The sequence below is a fragment of the Emys orbicularis genome, chromosome 1 (assembly GCF_028017835.1).
Source record: "Emys orbicularis isolate rEmyOrb1 chromosome 1, rEmyOrb1.hap1, whole genome shotgun sequence".
NCBI lineage: Eukaryota > Metazoa > Chordata > Testudines > Emydidae > Emys > Emys orbicularis.
The window spans coordinates 287340968-287359869 of record NC_088683.1 but is presented as its reverse complement, the minus strand read 5'-3'; the positions used below and the strand labels follow the sequence as shown (position 1 = coordinate 287359869).

The following is an 18902-nucleotide window of genomic DNA, read 5'->3' as shown; positions in this document are numbered from 1 at the left end:
TCCAAGGTTGGTGCATAGGCCCATGGACTGAAACAGGGCTAGGACCTTCTTGGCTGTCAACTGTTGTGGGGTGGCCCTTGAGGAGCCAATCGTTCAGACAGAGAAAGATTGCTATATCCCTCCGATGCAGGTGAGCCATGACAAACAAGAGGATCTTTGTAAAGACCCATGGTGCCACAGAGAGGTTGAAGGGAAGGAACCAATACTGATAATGTTCTCTGCCTATGCCAAAGCACAGAAAGTATTTACGGGAGGGGTGCATAGCAACATGAAAATACGCGTCCTGAAGATCAAGGGCAACAAATGAATTGCTCTAATTTTGGGGTGGGATTACTGTAGTCAGAGTCACCATTCTGAAATGCTGTGAAAGAATGTAGGTGTTCAGGTTTCTGTGGTCCAAGATTGGCCTCCAGTCACTGTTTCTTTTGGGGACCTTCTTCTGACAAATGTTGGGAGAACCAGCTCTGTTGTATCCAGACACAGGAGGGAATGGACTCCTGCTTTAAGAGACCCTCTGAGAGGGGTCCCTGCAGAGGGAAGGGGAGGAGAGTTGCAGAAAGAATGGAGACCTCCCTACCTATGACTTCCTTTTGACAACCTAGACAAGTGTCACAAACACCCCCCTCCTGTGGATCTGCTGATCAAACCCACCATCCCCATCTTCCTTCGGGCACCACTATCCACTTTATTTCTTGGGAACTTATCACAGACATGCGAATCCTAAAGATGGTGTCTACAAGACTAAAATCGACTGCATAGGAAAGTGGTGGCATGGTATTAACACCTCATCTTGGGAGAAGGAGGACTTGCGTGATGGAAATGTCTCTTCCATTGGTAGCTGTTGTTCCTCCTATACTACTTCTTGTGTTAGGGAGACATGATACCAGTGACTGCACTTGTGGTGCCAGTTGTGGTTATGGCACCGACAGGTATTGCAAAAATGGCCTCTTCCGGGCCCCATAAGGGGCTAAGAAATTCCAATAGCCTCATAGTGCTGCCAGGTAAGGGAAGGGACCCCGGGGTATTCATGTTTTGAATGCCTGGGGCATCTTATGGGTTCTAATGAGTCCTCCTTGCAGTACACTTCAAGAGGCATAGGGTGGTAAGGTAGTGAGTTAAAGCTTTGCAACAAAATTTCTGAGTCCAAAGGCAAGACCCCTAGGTATTGGTGCTGGGGCCAGTAACGGAGGCCAAGAAGGTGATAGACAAACTGAAGGATGGATCGGTACTGGAAGGTTGGCTCCTGCTGTCAGGTGTAAGGGGTTGATGACTGAGAGCGTAGCAGTACTGGAGGGAAGAGTCTCTTGGTGGCCCTTAAGGGAGGACTCTGGGTCCTCGGAGATTAACTGATTCTCATGAGAGAGGAATCTCATGAGGGTGTTAGAGGGCTATGGTAGTGGATAGTCAGAACTGGGAGTGGTACCGGACCCTAGGCAGGGACAGTAACCAAGCTGGCATCGAAGACGGCACCAAAGTGGCGATTAAAATCATATCTCTATGCTCTGAATGCATACAACCCAAAGAGGATAGTATTGGAGAGGGAGCAGAGGTTCAATAAGAGCTCCAAGAGAATGTCAATACGAGTGCCTTAGGCTTTTTGAAGCCTTTCATTTTAGCACAGTCTCAATGCCTGGAAGATGCCACAAACAATACTGGGGATGGTACCTCATGGTGCTTCTTACTGGCAGACTTACTGGGGTGGAACATCATCTTAGGTGGTATTGATGCCTTGGCATTGGGGTTTGTTGAAATATTAATGGTATCTATTATTGGACAGGACGTCTCCCTGCAGTCAATTCTAAGGGGTGACTTATTCCTTCTTCTGGACTTGCTTTCAGGGGAATGAGGATCTCTTTTCTTATAGTGCTGTCTGAGGCAGCCTTGGTCACCTGTACAGCCTGAGAGGATGAGGCCAAAGTAGGGGGGAATTGGGACCCTGTGGTCAGGGCCGGCTCTAGACACCAGCAAAGCAAGCAGTTGCTTGGGGCGGCAGATTTGCAAGGGGCGCAAGAATCCAGCATGGGAGCTTAGAACCAACAGGGGGCCCTGGGAGCTGTAGTTCCTTGGTTAGCTCCCTGCCTATAGAGCCAGCCCTGGAGCAGGGAAAGAACTACATTTCCCAGCATTCCCTTGGCCACTAGCAACAGGAAAGGGTGTGGGAAAGGAGTATGGAACTCAAATCTGCAGCTTGCTGTGAGTGGTAGGAACAGAGCCAGCTCTAGGTTTTTTGCCGCCCCCCCCCCACCCACACCCCCTGCTGCCCCAGCTCTGGCCCCCACCTGCACTCCCCTGCTGCCCCAGCCCTGGGCTCTCCCCCCACCCGCAACTCTTGCCGCCCCAGCCCTGGGCTCTTCCCCCCCCCCGCACCCACTGCCACTCCAGCTCTGGCCCCCACCTGCCGCCCCCGCCCATGCCCCCTGCCGCCCCAGCCCTGGGCTCTTCCCCCCCCCCCCCCCGCATCCCCGGCCGCCCCAGCTCTGGCCCCCATCCGCACCTCCTGCCACCCCATCCCTGGGCTCTCCCCCGCCCACACCCCCTGCAGCCCCAGCTTTGGCCCCCACCTGCACTCCCCTGCTCCCCCAGCCCTGGGCTCTCCTCCCACCCGCACCTCCTGCTGCCCCAGTCCTGGGCTCTTCCCCCCCACCCGCACCTCCTGCCGCCCCAGCCCTGGGCTCTCCCCCAAAGAAGGAATTGGGGGGACTAAATGGACGGTGCACCTCTCTATCTGAAGCCTAGCAAGGGAGGTATGTGGATCCCACTAGAATTTAAAATGAAAAGTAAGGGAGGGGAGGCTCTGGACCTGGGCAGCTTTAGATACAGTACCAGGCACTTAGGAGGATTTCCACTTCTGAGCCATGGAAGCAGAAATTGACTTTTCCTCTCCAGATATAGCTAATATTCAGAAAGGGAATCTAGCACCTGCCTTCCAGATTTGAACACCCTCAAAATTCAGGAGTGCTCAAGCTCAATTTGGGCAGCTGTTACTTCATTTCCCCCAAATCAAACATACTGATCCACTGTAACTTGCTGTAGAAAAAGTAGAATAAATTGAGCAAGAAATGCTTCCCAGTGGTTATTAGGACTGGAATTGCTATTTTCAACAGCCATTGCTTTTTTTTTTTTTTTTTTTTAAGTTTTAGTTTTATTTGTTTAAAAGGAAGACCGTGATAGTGCATTCCCCATAGAAACAAAGAATGGAACAAAAGAATAATAAAGGCACCTCAACTTTTCCTCATTTATGACAGTCTTATAATATGCATCCAGATATCCTCCAGTCACACAAGCTGAAAATTGTTCCACTTTACTGCAGTTCTGTAACCATATGGGAACCAATCCTGTCTGTGTTCTGTGCACATCCAAAATTCCTGCTGAATGACCCGCCCTGGGAGCGAGTTACCAGTGACCCAGGGCTGGGGCAGCAGGAGGGTGCAGTTGGGGGGGGAGGGGGGGAACCCGGGGCTGGGGTGGGGGGCAGCCAAAAATTTTTTTGCTTGGGGCAGCAAAAAACCTAGAGCCGGCCCTGCCTGTGGTCCTTAGGGAACATTCCAACATCACTCTTCTTTCTTTGAGAAACCTGCTTTTAAACCTCATGCCAACCTTGCACATGGATGGGATGTTTGAATGTCTGAGACACCAGTGATAGCTGGAGTGTCTGTTGCTCCAGGGGAAACATCTAAAGCAAGACTGGAAAGGTTTGAATCCTGGGGCCTTCGGCATACCCCCGAAGTTAGGCCACTGAGCAAAGTGACTGAGGAATCTGTCCTAGCTGGACATTAGGGGAAGGAGTGGCAACACACCCCACACCCCAAGCCAAAACTATATTAAAGTAAAAACTAAATACTAAAGTAAAATAAAGGCAAGAGAAGAAGCTTCTAGGAAGCAGTGGACACCACAGTTGCTTCGTCTCAAGCTGCAGGCATCTGAGAAGGTACAGAAGTGGCAGCAGGGCCTCTCCTCCCTATAAACTCTCGCTCTGGAGCTCAAGGTTGTATGCACAGGAACGGATACTACTAATTTAAATCTCAGACTGAGAGCACCCAGGTGAGTGCACATTCTACAGTGGCACCCATAGGGACATATACTCGAAGAAGACGGTGTGTTTACAGATACTTCCATTGATATGATTTCTATTGGAAAAGATCCCAAAATAAAGGTGATGTTCTGTCAACCTATGATTTTATTGGCAAGAAGGAAAAATCTAAAGGTTTTGGTTTCCTGATGTAACGGATGTATACATTTAGATACTATGAAGCAAGAGAAGGAACTGTCTACTTTCAAGTTCTAGTGCTTGTGTTTTTCTTCTTAAAGCTACACATCTACATTTTGCTTATTGCTATTATAAATTCATTAACATGATTTTTTTCCTCAAACTTTGGGAAAATCTTTTGATGGCGAAACATTGCTGGCTAATGTGAAGACAACTGTGAAATCCACAGAGACTGATCAATGAAAAAGTAGTAGAACCTAAAGAGCATTCCAACAGTGTAAAATTTTTACTCCCAGTAACACCACTATTTCACCTGAGATGGCTTATCAACTGTACTGCATTGCCATAAAATGGGTGTAATAATATTCTGAAAAAGACTAAAAGGACCCAAACATGAAATGAAAAACTCCTCCCCATCTATAAAACAAATAAATATTAAGCTAATGTGTGCAAATCACAGCCTCAATGGGCAGTGTTATGAATAATTAAGTTTAAGACTTGTATAAAAAACAATTGGTGCAGACCACATACTCTCTAATATGATTGATCCTCTGTGCAAAATTATAGTCATGGCCCCTGCTTTGTTGTTTGTTTCTTTTTTTGGGGGGGGGGGGGGGAGAGAATGTTTAGCATAAAGGGCCTTAACCTTTCTACACTCCACCCTCATTACACAGTAGCCCTGAAGAATTCAAACAAATATAAGGCAATATGTAGTACAGTGTGGTTTACCTCAGGACTGAACAGTTGCAGCCTTAATTAAAGAAAACCTTGTAATGAGGACAGAGTGTACTGCTAGTATTCTTCAAAGGCACCTTTTACTTACATCAACAGGGACCAGAAGGCTCTTGCCAAGATGCTGGTTAAAAGAGAGGCACCAGGCTTCAGTGTAACCATTCATGTTAGGAACATACTTCTTTATTGTTTCATCATTCAGTCTCAGCCATACACCATCATCATTGTGGATCTATGGGAAACAAGCAACAAAAACGAGCCATGCCTTCCTGCAACTAATACATAGCTAGCAAGGACTAAAAGATTTCAGACCAGGCAGCAATGGTAACATTAGAGATAAGCTCTTTGCTATTATGGTAGGAGACATGGAAAGATAGGGAAGAGTGTTGAGGAATTTAAAGCAGCAAAGAATGCCAAAGCAGTATGAAGAATACGTTTTAAAAAGCTAAGTTGTGAAAGTCACTTGTACTAGGCGGCGAAAGTAAAAAGAACCACTAGAAAAATTCATTAAGGATTAAAGTCAGGCCTTTCCTCATAAAAATTACTTCTCCCCACCTTTCACTTTTATGTTGCATCAGCACCACCTTGGCTTTTATAACTTCAGTTAAATATGAAGTTACATTATAAGGACAGTACATGCACAATTACTCACAATGTTATGATCTTTCAGAAATGTAAATGAAAGATTCATGAAAATACTTTCTACAACTTCAAAATTTTAATGTAGTGTTTAATATATAGATTAAATGTTAGAACAGCCAATCCCTAGAGATACCATAGCAAACGTTTAACATAATGAGCTTTTACTATTACTACTCCACTTCTTCAGACTGCAGTCTCAAGGTTTGTTGTAGGAGTCTTAAAAAAAGTAAATAATAAAAATAAGTAAAATAACATCTTGAAAAACTGGACTGATGTAAAATACAAAAATCTAAATATTTGATGCACATTTGTTTAAATTACAGATAAGGCAATGTCTATACATGAAAATTAGATCATTTATTTACATAGATTATTTACATCTTCACCCCTTTTTTTTCCAACAGCAGTTTCTTATGAATTACCTCGTCAATAAAAGTGATGGATCCATTGACTTTCACTATGCCTATTTGCTCACTCTGAAGGGAAGGGTGGCTACGGATACGAAGCCCTGCACTGTCCTTGGCCACAAATTTGCGAACCTAAGAAAGGCAAAGGCAGACAGTAAGGAAGAAAAAAATTGGAAGAGAATTCTCAAGAGTATACAGAAATAGGTTCAACAGATTCTGAAATGTTACAGTGATAAGATGGCAGTCTCAAGAGTTTGTTGCTAGTTTCCCATGGCTGCTGTATAAAGCTTCCGTTTTTATTTATAACGGATAAAAAAAATCTTATAGCAAAACTATGCTCAACTAAAACAACATCTATTATATGAACATAAGAACATCAGAAATTTCTATGAATTATCTTCACATTTTATTTCTTTAAAGTTTCAATGTTAGGTTTTTTTTTTTTACAGGTCCATAAACCGCAATAACTGTACAGCCCAAGATCACTATAGTTTCTATTTGGTGGAGCATCTCAACATTACAGCTTTGGTGAAATATTGTTTCTAATTGATATCTGTCAAAATTTGGCTAAATAATGTTTCAAACACCAATCTGAAGCCAGTAGCTATCCCTCATTGTATCTGTGCCGTAACCATCCAGTTGCTTATCCCTTCCTCATAGCAAGTTTACATCAGGCCCTCCTTATTGCTGTTTTGATTTGCAATAGTCCCTATTGCACCCAAATCTTCTTACTGCCATTCTTCTCCCAACCTACCCCACTATCAGATTTCTGCCCTATGCTGGGTGAATTTAAACTCTTGAAGCTTAGTGGTTTAAGATATACATACAGTCTAAGGAGTATGTGTTCTTCCTCACTCTTGCAATCTATATTTTAAAACTAAGTTTTCCAGCATCAACAAACTTTTCATGTAAAAACTGACAATACTGTAACACAAAATCTTTACTAACCCTTTGAATCATGTTGATAAGAAAAAAAGTATTCAAGATATTTAAGCCTTCTGAAGTGCATTAATCTTCTTTTTAAAAGAAACTATATTAAGTTCCTAAAAGTATTTGTAATGCTTTTTACAAACATTTTCATTTGAAAAAATCCTTATAGAAAATAGTAATAAATTAAAGCAAAATATGATCCTTACATCTTTTCTGTACATCTATTTACTTCAAGATACTACATTTAGCATTTTGTTCATATTAGCAATCCTCTCCCTCAAGGGATCTAAAGAAAGATCTCTCTTCCAGCAGGCAGCACAAAGGCCATGTCTACACTACCAGCTAAATCGGCACTGCTGCAATCAATGCAGCAGTGTCAATTTGGCGAGTCTAGTGAAGACATGCTAAGTCAATGGGAGTGCGCTCTCCTGATGATGTCTGTACTCCACCTCCCCAAGGAACCGAAGCGATGTCTACGGGAGACGCTCGGTGTAGACACTGCTGTAAGTTGACCTAAGTTGTAATTCTCATAACACCATTGATCTTCTTAAAATGCAGTGTTAATTCACTACTGACAGCGTCCCCAACTTGTTGCCAAAGCTATGGGAACTAGGATTGCTGTATTAGCACCCAAAAAGTGAAGGAGTGCAACGATTCAAATGGTGGATGGGTAAAATCTTGGAATTACAGATTTTAGTTCCAGGGAGACACAATCTATGATGGATTTAACACTATGGCTCAGAGATATGCAGATGACTGAGGAGAGGTTGTTTTCCCTGCAGCAGCCAATTTCAGGGTTTCTAACTGTAGTTAGAAGTAAATGAGGTTTAGAACTGTTGACAGACTGAAGGAACTACAATATACTACAGATTAGAAGGCTCCACTGATTCAGCAATGACCTCCTCTTTGCCCATGATGCCAGCCACAATGCTCTGTTAGTCTCCTTTTCCCCCCACTCTGCCCCCTATGTACTGAATGTCCTCTACATCAACCAGTGCTCAAGCCACAGCTCTTCTCTTAATTTAAAAGTTATTTCTGACCAGTCACTTCTTCCATGGAGCCCACAAGAAGTGAACCAAATAAAATATTCCAATAACCCCTTCTTCCCTCCGTCCAAAAAATCCTCAAATTATTTCTTCCTCTGAGGCCTCGTATACACTATGGGGGCAAGTCAACCTAAGTTACGCAACTCCAGCGATGTAGCTTAGGTCGACTTACTGTGGTGTCTACTCTCCCGTCAACTTACCTTATGCTTCTCGTTCCAGTGGAGTACCGGAGTCGATGGGAGAGCGATCTGCGATCGATTTAGTGGGTCTTCAATAGACCCACTAAATCAACCCCCGCAGCATCGATACCTGGTAAGTGTGGACATGCCCTGGGCTTCCAAGTGGAGCCCACCATCTGTCTGTTTCCATTAGATCGTCTCCATTTTGTGTCTAGTACAGTGTCAGGCACATTGTCAATTCATTGAGTTTTGTTCCATATTGATTCCAAGCCATATCCTCAAGTATGAAAGTTTTTGCTTGTTTTGTAAAAAGGTGCTATAAATATTTTGATGTTTTGTCCAAAACTGCTCTAGGTTTCCTAAGCCAAAGAAGCTTATGTGCTCATGAAAAACAGGTCTGGACTGTGAATCAATCCCTATCTACAAGTATGTTCTGATCATCAAGTTTAACGGTCCTCAAACTAATATCTGGTCTATTTTTGGAGAACCATGGCCTCCAACTCAAGTGTGTGGCAAGGAATATCAATATTTTTTTATAAGACCTTTGGAAATAAACTAGTTCGGGGGGGGGGGGGGGGGGGAGAACAGCAGTTGAGGCGTCCACACCTGTCATAGTGTACCATCCACTGCCAGAGCCCTGCTGTTACTCATTCTAGACAAGTATTTCCCTGACTTCCTGTTTGGGGCGGATACAAACAGGTCTACCTGAGGTTCCTGCAGCATGGAGGATATCCAGTAGAAGGTCTTATTGTTCAGGCTACAATTCCCCTTAACTCATGGGCTCCCTCTAGATGTGACACAGTTAGCATAAGAAGTTTTTCTGCTGATGAGAATTTCCTTGCTTCCAATATTAGAAACTGATTTCTTATTCCTCTTTTCTGGTATCCTACATGAGTGCACAATCATCAAAATATGTTACTGTACCAGTTTGGCTGCCCTCAGATCCAGTTAGTTACTGATACTGTTCTTCTCATGGTTGCACCAAACATACTGAAGCAGGATCCACAGGTTGCATCTGTCCTTACGGATTCCCTTGATGGAATGTAGTGTGGAATTTCTTGCCTATTCAATTACTCTGATCACCACCACAATCATAGAAAAGAGGTACTTGTTTTGAGTATCCATATGGTCAAGGACTGGATGAAACTGACACAACCTTCACTAACAAAGATTTAGAATAGAAATCTGGACCTTCCATTTTAAATACTAGAAAAGGAAAAATGAATTCAGAATCATGTTCTGTCACCCATGTTTCAACCGCTTTGGGTTCAGGTACATTTAGGATTAGTCATGTTGGTTAAGAAATTGGAAGATTCCATAGCTTTTCTGCAAAATATTTTATTTTAATCTTTTCTGGTTCCAGTTCTTTACTGTTAATTAGACCAAGCAAGATTTCCACTGAGAATGGACTGCTTTGTCCAAAATAAATCTCTAGATTTCCTCAGCCAAAAAGGGTGATCTGCTCACGAAAAACAAGTCAGGACTGCAAATCAATCCCTATACAGAAGGGATGCATCCCTATATAGATTAGTATGCTTTACTACTGTCAGCACCCTGTAATCTGTCCTTTTCTTCTGAAACCTCTTGCAGTCATTTTTGTAAATTTTATTCTTTTCTAAAGAAACCCTTGACTCAGTCTAAATGAGACACAAGTGTCTCTCTTCAGCTGAAATGAAGTAATTAAATTCTCCCAGTGGCAGGGTCATGAAGATTGATAAAAGGGTCTGCATTTGCAACTAATTACATTTCATGCACTTGTTGAATGCTTGGCAAACCATTCAGATTGCCTAATATCTTTAGAACCATGAAAAAGATGGAGGACACCTCAAAACAAAATGCTAAAATGAAGATGTATAAAGGCTTCTCTCTGTGGCACATAAAATGTGAGAAGGAGCACATCTGTAAATTTCTGGGGCTGTCTTGGTGGCTTTCAATTCTGCAGAATCTGCCTCATTGGATCCAAGATGAAGTCCAGAGCAAGTTCTTTGGATATTAGTTTGAGCAACCATTTGTCAAAAATGATCCATGACAACAGCAAGGGTCATTCCCTACCCCACTGGGTATCTAGAACAGTTGCTTTTTCCCGCTCACTCATCTCCCTCTGAATTGCTTATCTCCAGTGCACTTCACAACATGGCAGATGCTGGAATTTCTTCAGCTAGATTGGTAGCCACATTTGCAGCCACAAGTATAACATTACACCAGAAATAATGGAATACTTAAGAGTTCATGGATGTGATGGGGAGGAAGATAAGGGGGATAGGGGAAAAAAGGAGGAAAGAAGGAGAGGAGCATGGTAGGCAGGTGAAATGACAGAGAAGACACTGAGGGAAGAAGGACAGAGAAGTAGCAAACAACCAATCGGCATAGGAGAAAGAACATTTGTGTAAAAGCTGTAGAGCAGTCTGATGACATCAGTGGATATAGGTTCCTGCTGAAACTGCTTCTGCACTGGCTGGCTCACATCTCTGGCCAGTTCCAACTTGAAGTTCTCTTTTTCCCGAGCTCACAAGGCTGAGGGAGGGAGGGTGTGTGGGTGACATTTCAAAATCTTATGTGAGCACGTGTAGAGGGTTGGCCAATGAGGGAAAGTTATACATTACAGATAGGGTACGTTTAAAAAAGGGACTTGGGGAAGAAATAATTTAGAGGAGAAAGAATAGAGAAAATGTGAGAGGAGGTAGAGAACACAATTCAGGGAGAGGGAAACAGACAAATATAAGATTTTATTTCCAGTGACAGAGAAGAGAGGATTACTAAAACATAAATGTGGAAGTCTCTCTAAATTCTTTTGTGTCTCATATAAATCATAGTGCTGAATAAAAACATTACCATTCCTTTTGTAAACCGTCTCAGTGCTGTGTAATGACAGGCGTGGAGTCACCAATGATCTGCATGCTTGGGTGTCAAACCACATGGAAGCCAGTTACTGCGTGAGTTTGCAATTTGAGGAAAAGAGGTTAACTAGAAACATGTTGAAATTCCCCTCCTTTTTTGTGTGTGGGCATTCAGTACATAAAGGTGACTTGCAATTAGTCTAGTTTAGAACTACCATTTTAACCCACCAAAATATACAAAGAATCCAAGTTATTTGGATTCTTAGTTCTCCAAACCTTGTTTGGTTGAGGTTCTGCTTTTGGTTTGACAAGCTGCGTTCCAGGTGGTATCATCCCTTTTGGAGGGTCTTTTACTTTCACTTCTAATCCAGCATCTGTAAATAAACAAGAATTAAAAATGAAAAAGTTAAACAAAGAAAAAAAGACCATTTTAAGGGGATAGATTTCCACAAGAGATTAATTATCCATCATTATTGGCATGGTTAGGTACTATACTATTAAATGTTATGTTGCTCAGTCAACATAAAATTACTACTGAAGGTCCAATGCAGCATAAATTGCCTCAGGATACGAATACTTAGTGTGCTCAATTGGCTAAAATAAACCAGCTGAATTTTTTTTTTTTATTCCTTGGCTGAGGGGGAAAAAAAAGGATGGGGGGGGGGGGGGGGAGAGAAATGTTTCTCAGAACTAAAGTTAATAGACACAGTATATCTGGCAGTCCCACCCTGTAGAATGGTCTTCCCCATGTAGTTCTGAGATTAATTCAGCAGGGCCCACCTCCTTTCATAACTACCAGACCAGTGAAAGCCTGCCAAAATTGGCTATCCTGAAGCTGTACTAATATTAAAAACAAGTGTACTAAGACACTACAAATATAATTATCTACAAGCAAGGAAAGAGAATTTGCAATCTGTCACAGGGTGACTAGCTCCTTTAAGAAGTAATAGGTCCAGGCTCACCTATGATTCCCTCTGTTCTCCTCCCAGGTGGGGAAAATCATCAGATACAGGACAGGCACGTCATGTGGCTAAATCAAGGTGGAGATAAGAGAGAAGCCTCTAGAAACTGAGAGCCAGAGGGGGAGGAGAGAGGGCAGACAGCTTGGAAAGGAGAATATCTATCAGCACAGCCCCCGTAGGAAGGCTGTGGGCTGCTGAACCAAGAGGAGATCTGTTAAACAGAGCTAGAACCTGGCTACTGATGGGCTGGGGGAAGCTGGCCTTAAATCACAGTATAGGCCCCAAGAAGGATGTGGGACTCCTGAACCAAGGAGAAGAGACTTTGCCCAAGTCATAGCACAGGCTCCCAAAAAGAAGAAGAATTTGGAACTGGGGGGGACAAAGTCTGTATTCTGAAAAAGACAAAATAAATAAGAATATTTGAGTACTTAAGTATTCTGGCCTGTGAACAAGTTATTTCAAGAACCTCGGAAGCTGAGGGTGAGGTGCCTGCAGGACCACACCATGGCACCAGGTGTGTGCCATGGAATGGCACCAGGCCAGACAATCTGAATGAGATTCCAGCTGCAGATTGGTAATTGAATTGGAGTAAGCCTGAAGGCCATGCCTTTAAGAATTAATTAATATAAGGATCTTCTGAGAGCAATTATCTGGGTGGCAACCCAACAGAGAGGTCTCACAGACACCTTGTGCAGAGGCCAGCCCCTAGACTACACTGCAGAAACTGGAGCAATTGGTAAATATCAGATTTCTGATGGTTAATCTCTTTATATTAGGTACTTATCTGGCTCACATTATGTCAGTACCCAGCCCAGGCAAGCTAATGATCCAACCAGCGAATTTCGTGATACATTCTGGTCACGTGCCACCTGAGGCATGTCGCGCATACACTAAGAAAGATAAGACTGCGCTCAAGAATCTGAATGCATCACAATTTAGAACAGGGGTTGGCAACCTCTGGCACACGGCTCGCCAGGGTAAGCACCCTGGTGGGCCGGGCCAGTTTGTTTACCTGCCGCGTCCGCAGGTTCGGTCGATCGCGACTCCCACTGGCCGCGGTTCGCCGCTCCAGGCCAATGGGGGCTGTGGGAAGTGGCGCAGGCCGAGGGATGTGCTGGCCGCCCTTCCCGCCGTCCCCATTGGCCTGGAGCGGCGAACCGCGGCCAGTGGGAGTCGCGATTGGCCAAACCTGCGGACATGGCAGGTAAACAAACTGGCGCGGCCCGCCAGGGTGCTTACCCTGGCGAGCCGCGTGCCAGAGGTTGCCGACCCCTGATTTAGAATGTATTTGTCCTCATCACCCCTGAGAGTTAGAGAAGTATTATCGTACCCATTATATAGATGGGCAGCTGAGGCACAGAGAGACTAAGGGCTTGTCTTCACTACCCGCCCGGATCAGCGGGTAGAAATAGATCTCTCGGGGATCGATTTATCGCGTCTCATCAGGTCGCGATAATCGATCCCCGAATCGACGCACATACTCCACCAGCCCAGGTAGGAGTAAGCGCCATCGACGGGGGAGCCGTGGCAGTCGATTTGCCGCCGTCCTCACAGCGGGGTAAGTCGGATCAGATACGTTGAATTCAGCTACACTATTCCCGTAGCTGAATTTGCGTATCTGAAATGGATCCCCCCCCCCAAAATAGTGTAGACGTAGCCTAAGTAAACTGCCCAAAATCACACAGGAAAACCTACTGATTCCCAGGTACTTACTACCTTCTCCATATATCCTGTACATCTTAGTACTGACCTTTCTCATCAACAATCTGCCAAATTCAGTTTTGGATGGATTTGGATGCATTATAGGTCCTTGATTTATGAGAGTGGTTCTCAACCAGGGGTACGTGTACCCCTGGGGATATGCAGAAGTCTTCTAGGGGGTACATCAACTCAGCTAGATATTTGCTTACCTTTACAACAGGCTACATAAAAAGCACTGGCGAAGTCAGTGAAAACTAAAATTTCATACGAGTTGTTTTATACTGCTTTATATATGCTGAAATAGAAGTACAATATTTATATTCAAATTTATTTATTTTATAATTATATGGTAAAAATGAGAAAGTAAGCAATTTTTCAGTAATAGTGTGTTGTAACACTTTTGTATTTTTATGTCTGATTTTGTAAGCCAGCAGTTTTTACGTGAAATGAAACTTGGGGGTACACAAGACAAATCATACGCCTGAAAGGGATACAGTAGTCTGGAAAGATTGGTAGCCACTGGTGTGACTCTGTACCCCATAATGGTTTATGGGAATATGACATAACTGGAATATGTTTTGTGCTGCCTGTGCCATGTAACATATCTCTGTAAAAGTTATGGTCTACTAGATCTATTCATCCTATTTGTACACATATATCATTTTCTACTTGAGGTTAAGAATATTGGCTGCATACTTGCTTGACTCCTAAGTAAGCTTTGTGAGGCATTTGGTCAGCTTCTTTAGGAAGGAATACGCAAGGTTAAGTACCCGATCAGGAAGCACTTGGGGAACAATGCATTTTGGAATGCTCCAATCCACATAAGAAGTCTTCCTGGAGACATACAAGATACCATGTGGACAATGGCTTCTGCCTGTAAAGACTGAGTCATGCCCGGACATGCGACTTGCCCAGGTGACTCCAGAACTCCATCTTGGAGCTGGACTTTGCATAGGAGTGAGGAGGGGGGTCTCCATCCACAAGAGAAAGTCCATTTAAACCCCTGGGAGACCCCTCCATTTTGTCTTCAGCTGTCTAAAGAGAGCCTCCCCACCCCCCAGCATACTTGAACAAAGGGGCGTGAGTGATTGCTGGACCCAGGCTAAAAGGAGATGAGTCTGTAAAAGGGAGCATTCTGGAACTGGTGAGGATCTCATCTGTATTCAGTTTGATTAGACATAGATTTGCACATTTTATTTTATTTTGCTTGGTGACTTACTTTGTTCTGTCTGTTACTACTTGGGACCACTTAAATCCTACTTTCTGTATTTAATAAAATCACTTTTTACTTATTAACACAGAGTATGTATTAATACCTGGGGGAGCAAACAACTGTGCATATCTCTCTACCAGTGTTATAGAGGGCGAACAATTTATGAGTTTACCCTGCATAAGCTTTATACAGGGTAAAACGGATTTATTTGGGTTTAGACCCCATTGGGAGTTGGGCATCTGAGTGCTAAAGACAAGCACACTTCTGTGAGCTGCTTTCAGGTAAACCTGCAGCTTTGGGGCAAGTAATTCAGACCTTGGGTCTGTGTTGGAGCAGACGGGAGTGTCTGGCTCAGCAAGACAGGGTGCTGGAGTCCTGAGCTGGCAGGGAAATAAAAACGGAAGCTTTATACAGCAGCCATGGGAAACTAGCAACAAACTCTTGAGACTTCCACAGTGTTTATGGTTGCTTTACATGATAATATTTCACCTGTCCTGTTTATGTAACACTTTAAAAATCAGCAAAAGGGTTATATAAATAAAATTTATTATGAAACAAAAGGCAAAAAACTATTCTGTACATAGTTTAGTCCTATTCAGTGTCTACTCGGCGCTTCTTGGCTTGTCTCTTGTATTCATTAAATGGAGCATCTCTTGTCACTGTCCAGCAATAGTCTGCAAGCATTGATGGGCTCCATTTGCCCTGATAGCGTTTCTCCATTGTTGCAATGTCCTGGTGAAATCGCTCGCCGTGCTCGTCGCTCACTGCTCCGCAGTTCGGTGGAAAAAAATCTAGATGAGAGTGCAAAAAATGTATCTTTAGTGACATGTTGCAACCAAGGCTTTTGTATGCCTTGAGGAGGTTTTCCACCAACAACCTGTAGTTGTCTGCCTTGTTGTTTCCGAGAAAATTTATTGCCACTAACTGGAAGGCTTTCCATGCCGTCTTTTCCTTGCCACGCAGTGCATGGTCAAATGCATCATCTCGAAGAAGTTCACGAATCTGAGGACCAACAAAGACACCTTCCTTTATCTTAGCTTCACTTAACCTTGGAAATTTTCCACGGAAGCACTTGAAAGCTGCTTGTGTTTTGTCAATGGCCTTGACAAAGTTCTTCATCAGACCCAGCTTGATGTGTAAGGGTGGTAACAAAATCTTGCTTGATTCAACAAGTGGTGGATGCTGAACACTTTTCCTCCCAGGCTCCAATGACTGTCGGAGTGGCCAATCTTCCTTGATGTAGTGGGAATCTCTTGCACGACTATCCCAGTCACAGAGAAAACAGCAGTACTTTGTGTATCCAGTCTGCAGACCAAGCAAGAGAGCAACAGCCTTCAAATCGCCACAAAGCTGCCACTGATGTTGGTCATAGTTTATGCACCTCAAAAGTTGTTTCATGTTGTCATAGGTTTCCTTCATATGGACTGCATGACCAACTGGAATTGATGGCAAATCATTGCCATTATGCAGTAAAACACCTTTAAGACTCGTCTTCGATGAATCAATGAACAGTCTCCACTCATCTGGATCGTGAACGACGTTGAGGGCTGCCATCACACCATCGATGTTGTTGCAGGCTACAAGATCACCTTCCATGAAGAAGAATGGGACAAGATCCTTTTGACGGTCACGGAACATGGAAACCCTAACATCACCTGCCAGGAGATTCCACTGCTGTAGTCTGGAGCCCAACAGCTCTGCTTTACTCTTGGGTAGTTCCAAATCCCTGACAAGGTCATTCAGTTCACCTTGTGTTATGAGGTGTGGTTCAGAGGAGGAGGATGGGAGAAAATGTGGGTCCTGTGACATTGATGGTTCAGGACCAGAAGTTTCATCCTCTTCCTCTTCCTCGTCTGACTCAAGTGAGAATGATTCTGGTGCATCAGGAACCGGCAGTCCTTCTCCGTGGGGTACTGGGCGTATAGCTGATGGAATGTTTGGATAATGCACAGTCCACTTTTTCTTCTTTGACACACCTTTCCCAACTGGAGGCACCATGCAGAAGTAACAATTGCTGGTATGATCTGTTGGCTCTCTCCAAATCATTGGCACTGCAAAAGGCATAGATTTCCTTTTCCTGTTCAACCACTGGCGAAGATTTGTTGCACAAGTGTTGCAGCATATGTGTGGGGCCCACCTCTTGTCCTGATCTCCAATTTTGCAGCCAAAATAAAGGTGATAGGCTTTCTTAACCATAGTGCTTATACTGCGCTTTTGTGATGCAGAAGTCACTTCACCACAAACAGAGCAGAAGTTATCTGCACTGTTCACACAAGTACGAGGCATCTCTGCTCACTTTGGCTAAACAGAAATGTGTCCCTTTGCAAAATCAAACACTGACAAATAAGAGAGCACGACACTGTATGATTTCTAGAGCTGATGTAGGGCAATTAGTTCAGCAGAGTGATGTAAGCTTCGTTATGATTGCATCATCCATGACTTCTAGGAATAACATGATGCAATTCATATCATGTATGACGCAATACCAGCTTCAGATTGCATCATTCATTGTTTTGCCTAAAAAGCAAGTACTGTCCAAACCCAGTCATAGATTTATTCATAGATCCAGTCAAAGATGTATTTTAGTCATTTCTGGTTTAAATTGAGATCCCTTCCCTTTATAACTCACTTATCCTCCGCCATTCCCAAGTCAAGGGTCGTATATACTGACCCAATAGCATATCTTGAAAACTAGAGCCAATCAACAATTTTAAGCATCATTTTCGTTCTCAGTGACCCAGAATTAGTAAAGTTTGACTACATTTATTTCAGAAGCATTTTGGCTGTAGAGCAGTGTAATTTGTCTAGTTCTGCATGGCCTTGCCTGAGCTGGGATAGACACAGAAGAACCTACGAAAGGTCACTTCTGCCCCTACCATATCCCTGTCTCCTTTTCTGCTTCAGGGAAGGAAAAGGAAAATATGAATAGCTTAGGAGGCCACTCTCCAGTTCAGCTGGTAGTGCTTTAGTCAGGTTAGGAAGAAGGAAGAACAGAAGTAGTGAGGGAAAAAAAAGAAAAAACTTAGTGGGGTAGAAAGGCTTGTGATCCCAAGATAAGCTAAAAATGGGCAAAAAGCTCAGGGAAGCACTCTAAGGGGTTGTTTCTAATATGGAGGCACAACATTTTGGTGGGCTATCAGTGATCCTGCAAGGTTCAACTGTGAATTCCTGTCTCTCCAAAGGCCCATACACTGTGAGGAATTGGCCATGCATGCTTTGGCTTAAGAAAATAGTTGCTGACTGTACGAACTATTGCTAAGGTCTTCATTAGTGGGAGAAACACTGTTCTCAGAATTCACATAACCTGCATTTCTTTTAAAGTGTAATTGAGAATTTTTTAAAGAAGAGACCAGTTTGGAATCTCAAATCAGCAAAAGAATCTCTTTAAAACAGACTTAAAAAATACCAATTACATTTTAAAAAGAGTTCATGTACATACTAAGGCCTGGTCTACACTAGGCTTTTATGTCGAATTTAGCGCCGTTACATCGAATTAACCCTGCACCCGTCCACACCACGAAGCTATTTAGTTCGACATAGAGCTCTCTTAAATTCGACTTCTGTACTCCTCCAAAACGAGAGGAGTAGCGCTAAATTCGAAATGGCCATATCGAATTAGGCTAGGTGTGGATGGAAATCGACGGTAATAGCTCCGGGAGCTATCCCACAGTGCACCACTCTGTTGATGCTCTGGACAGCAGTCCGAGCTCGGATGCTCTGATCAGCCACACAGGAAAAGCCCCGGGAAAATTTGAATTCCTTTTCCTGTCTGGGCAGTTTGAATCTCATTCCCTGTTTGGACAGCGTGGCGAGCTCAGCAGCACTGGCAACGATGCAGAGCTCTCCAGCAGAGATGGCCGTGCAATCTAATAGAAGGAGGGCCCCAGCATGGACTGATCGGGAAGTCTTGGATCTCATCGCTGTGTGGGGCGATGAGTCCGTGCTTTCAGAGCTGCGCTCCAAAAGACGGAATGCAAAGATCTACGAGAAGATCTCTAAAGCCATGGCAGAGAGAGGATACAGCCGGGATGCAACGCAGTGCCGCG

At 43.7% G+C, this 18902-nt stretch overlaps 1 protein-coding gene across 1 annotated transcript in view; it reads right to left on the bottom strand.

The window, feature by feature from the left end:
* Positions 1–18902, bottom strand: part of MYCBP2 (MYC binding protein 2) — a 419800-nt gene that overhangs the window by 114501 nt on the left and 286397 nt on the right. The window contains exons 50-52 of the mRNA XM_065413662.1: positions 11257–11354; positions 6004–6120; positions 5031–5171 (exon numbers count right to left, since the gene is read on the bottom strand). Coding sequence (XP_065269734.1) covers positions 5031–5171; positions 6004–6120; positions 11257–11354 — 356 coding nt within the window. The remainder of the gene's footprint in view (positions 1–5030; positions 5172–6003; positions 6121–11256; positions 11355–18902) is intronic.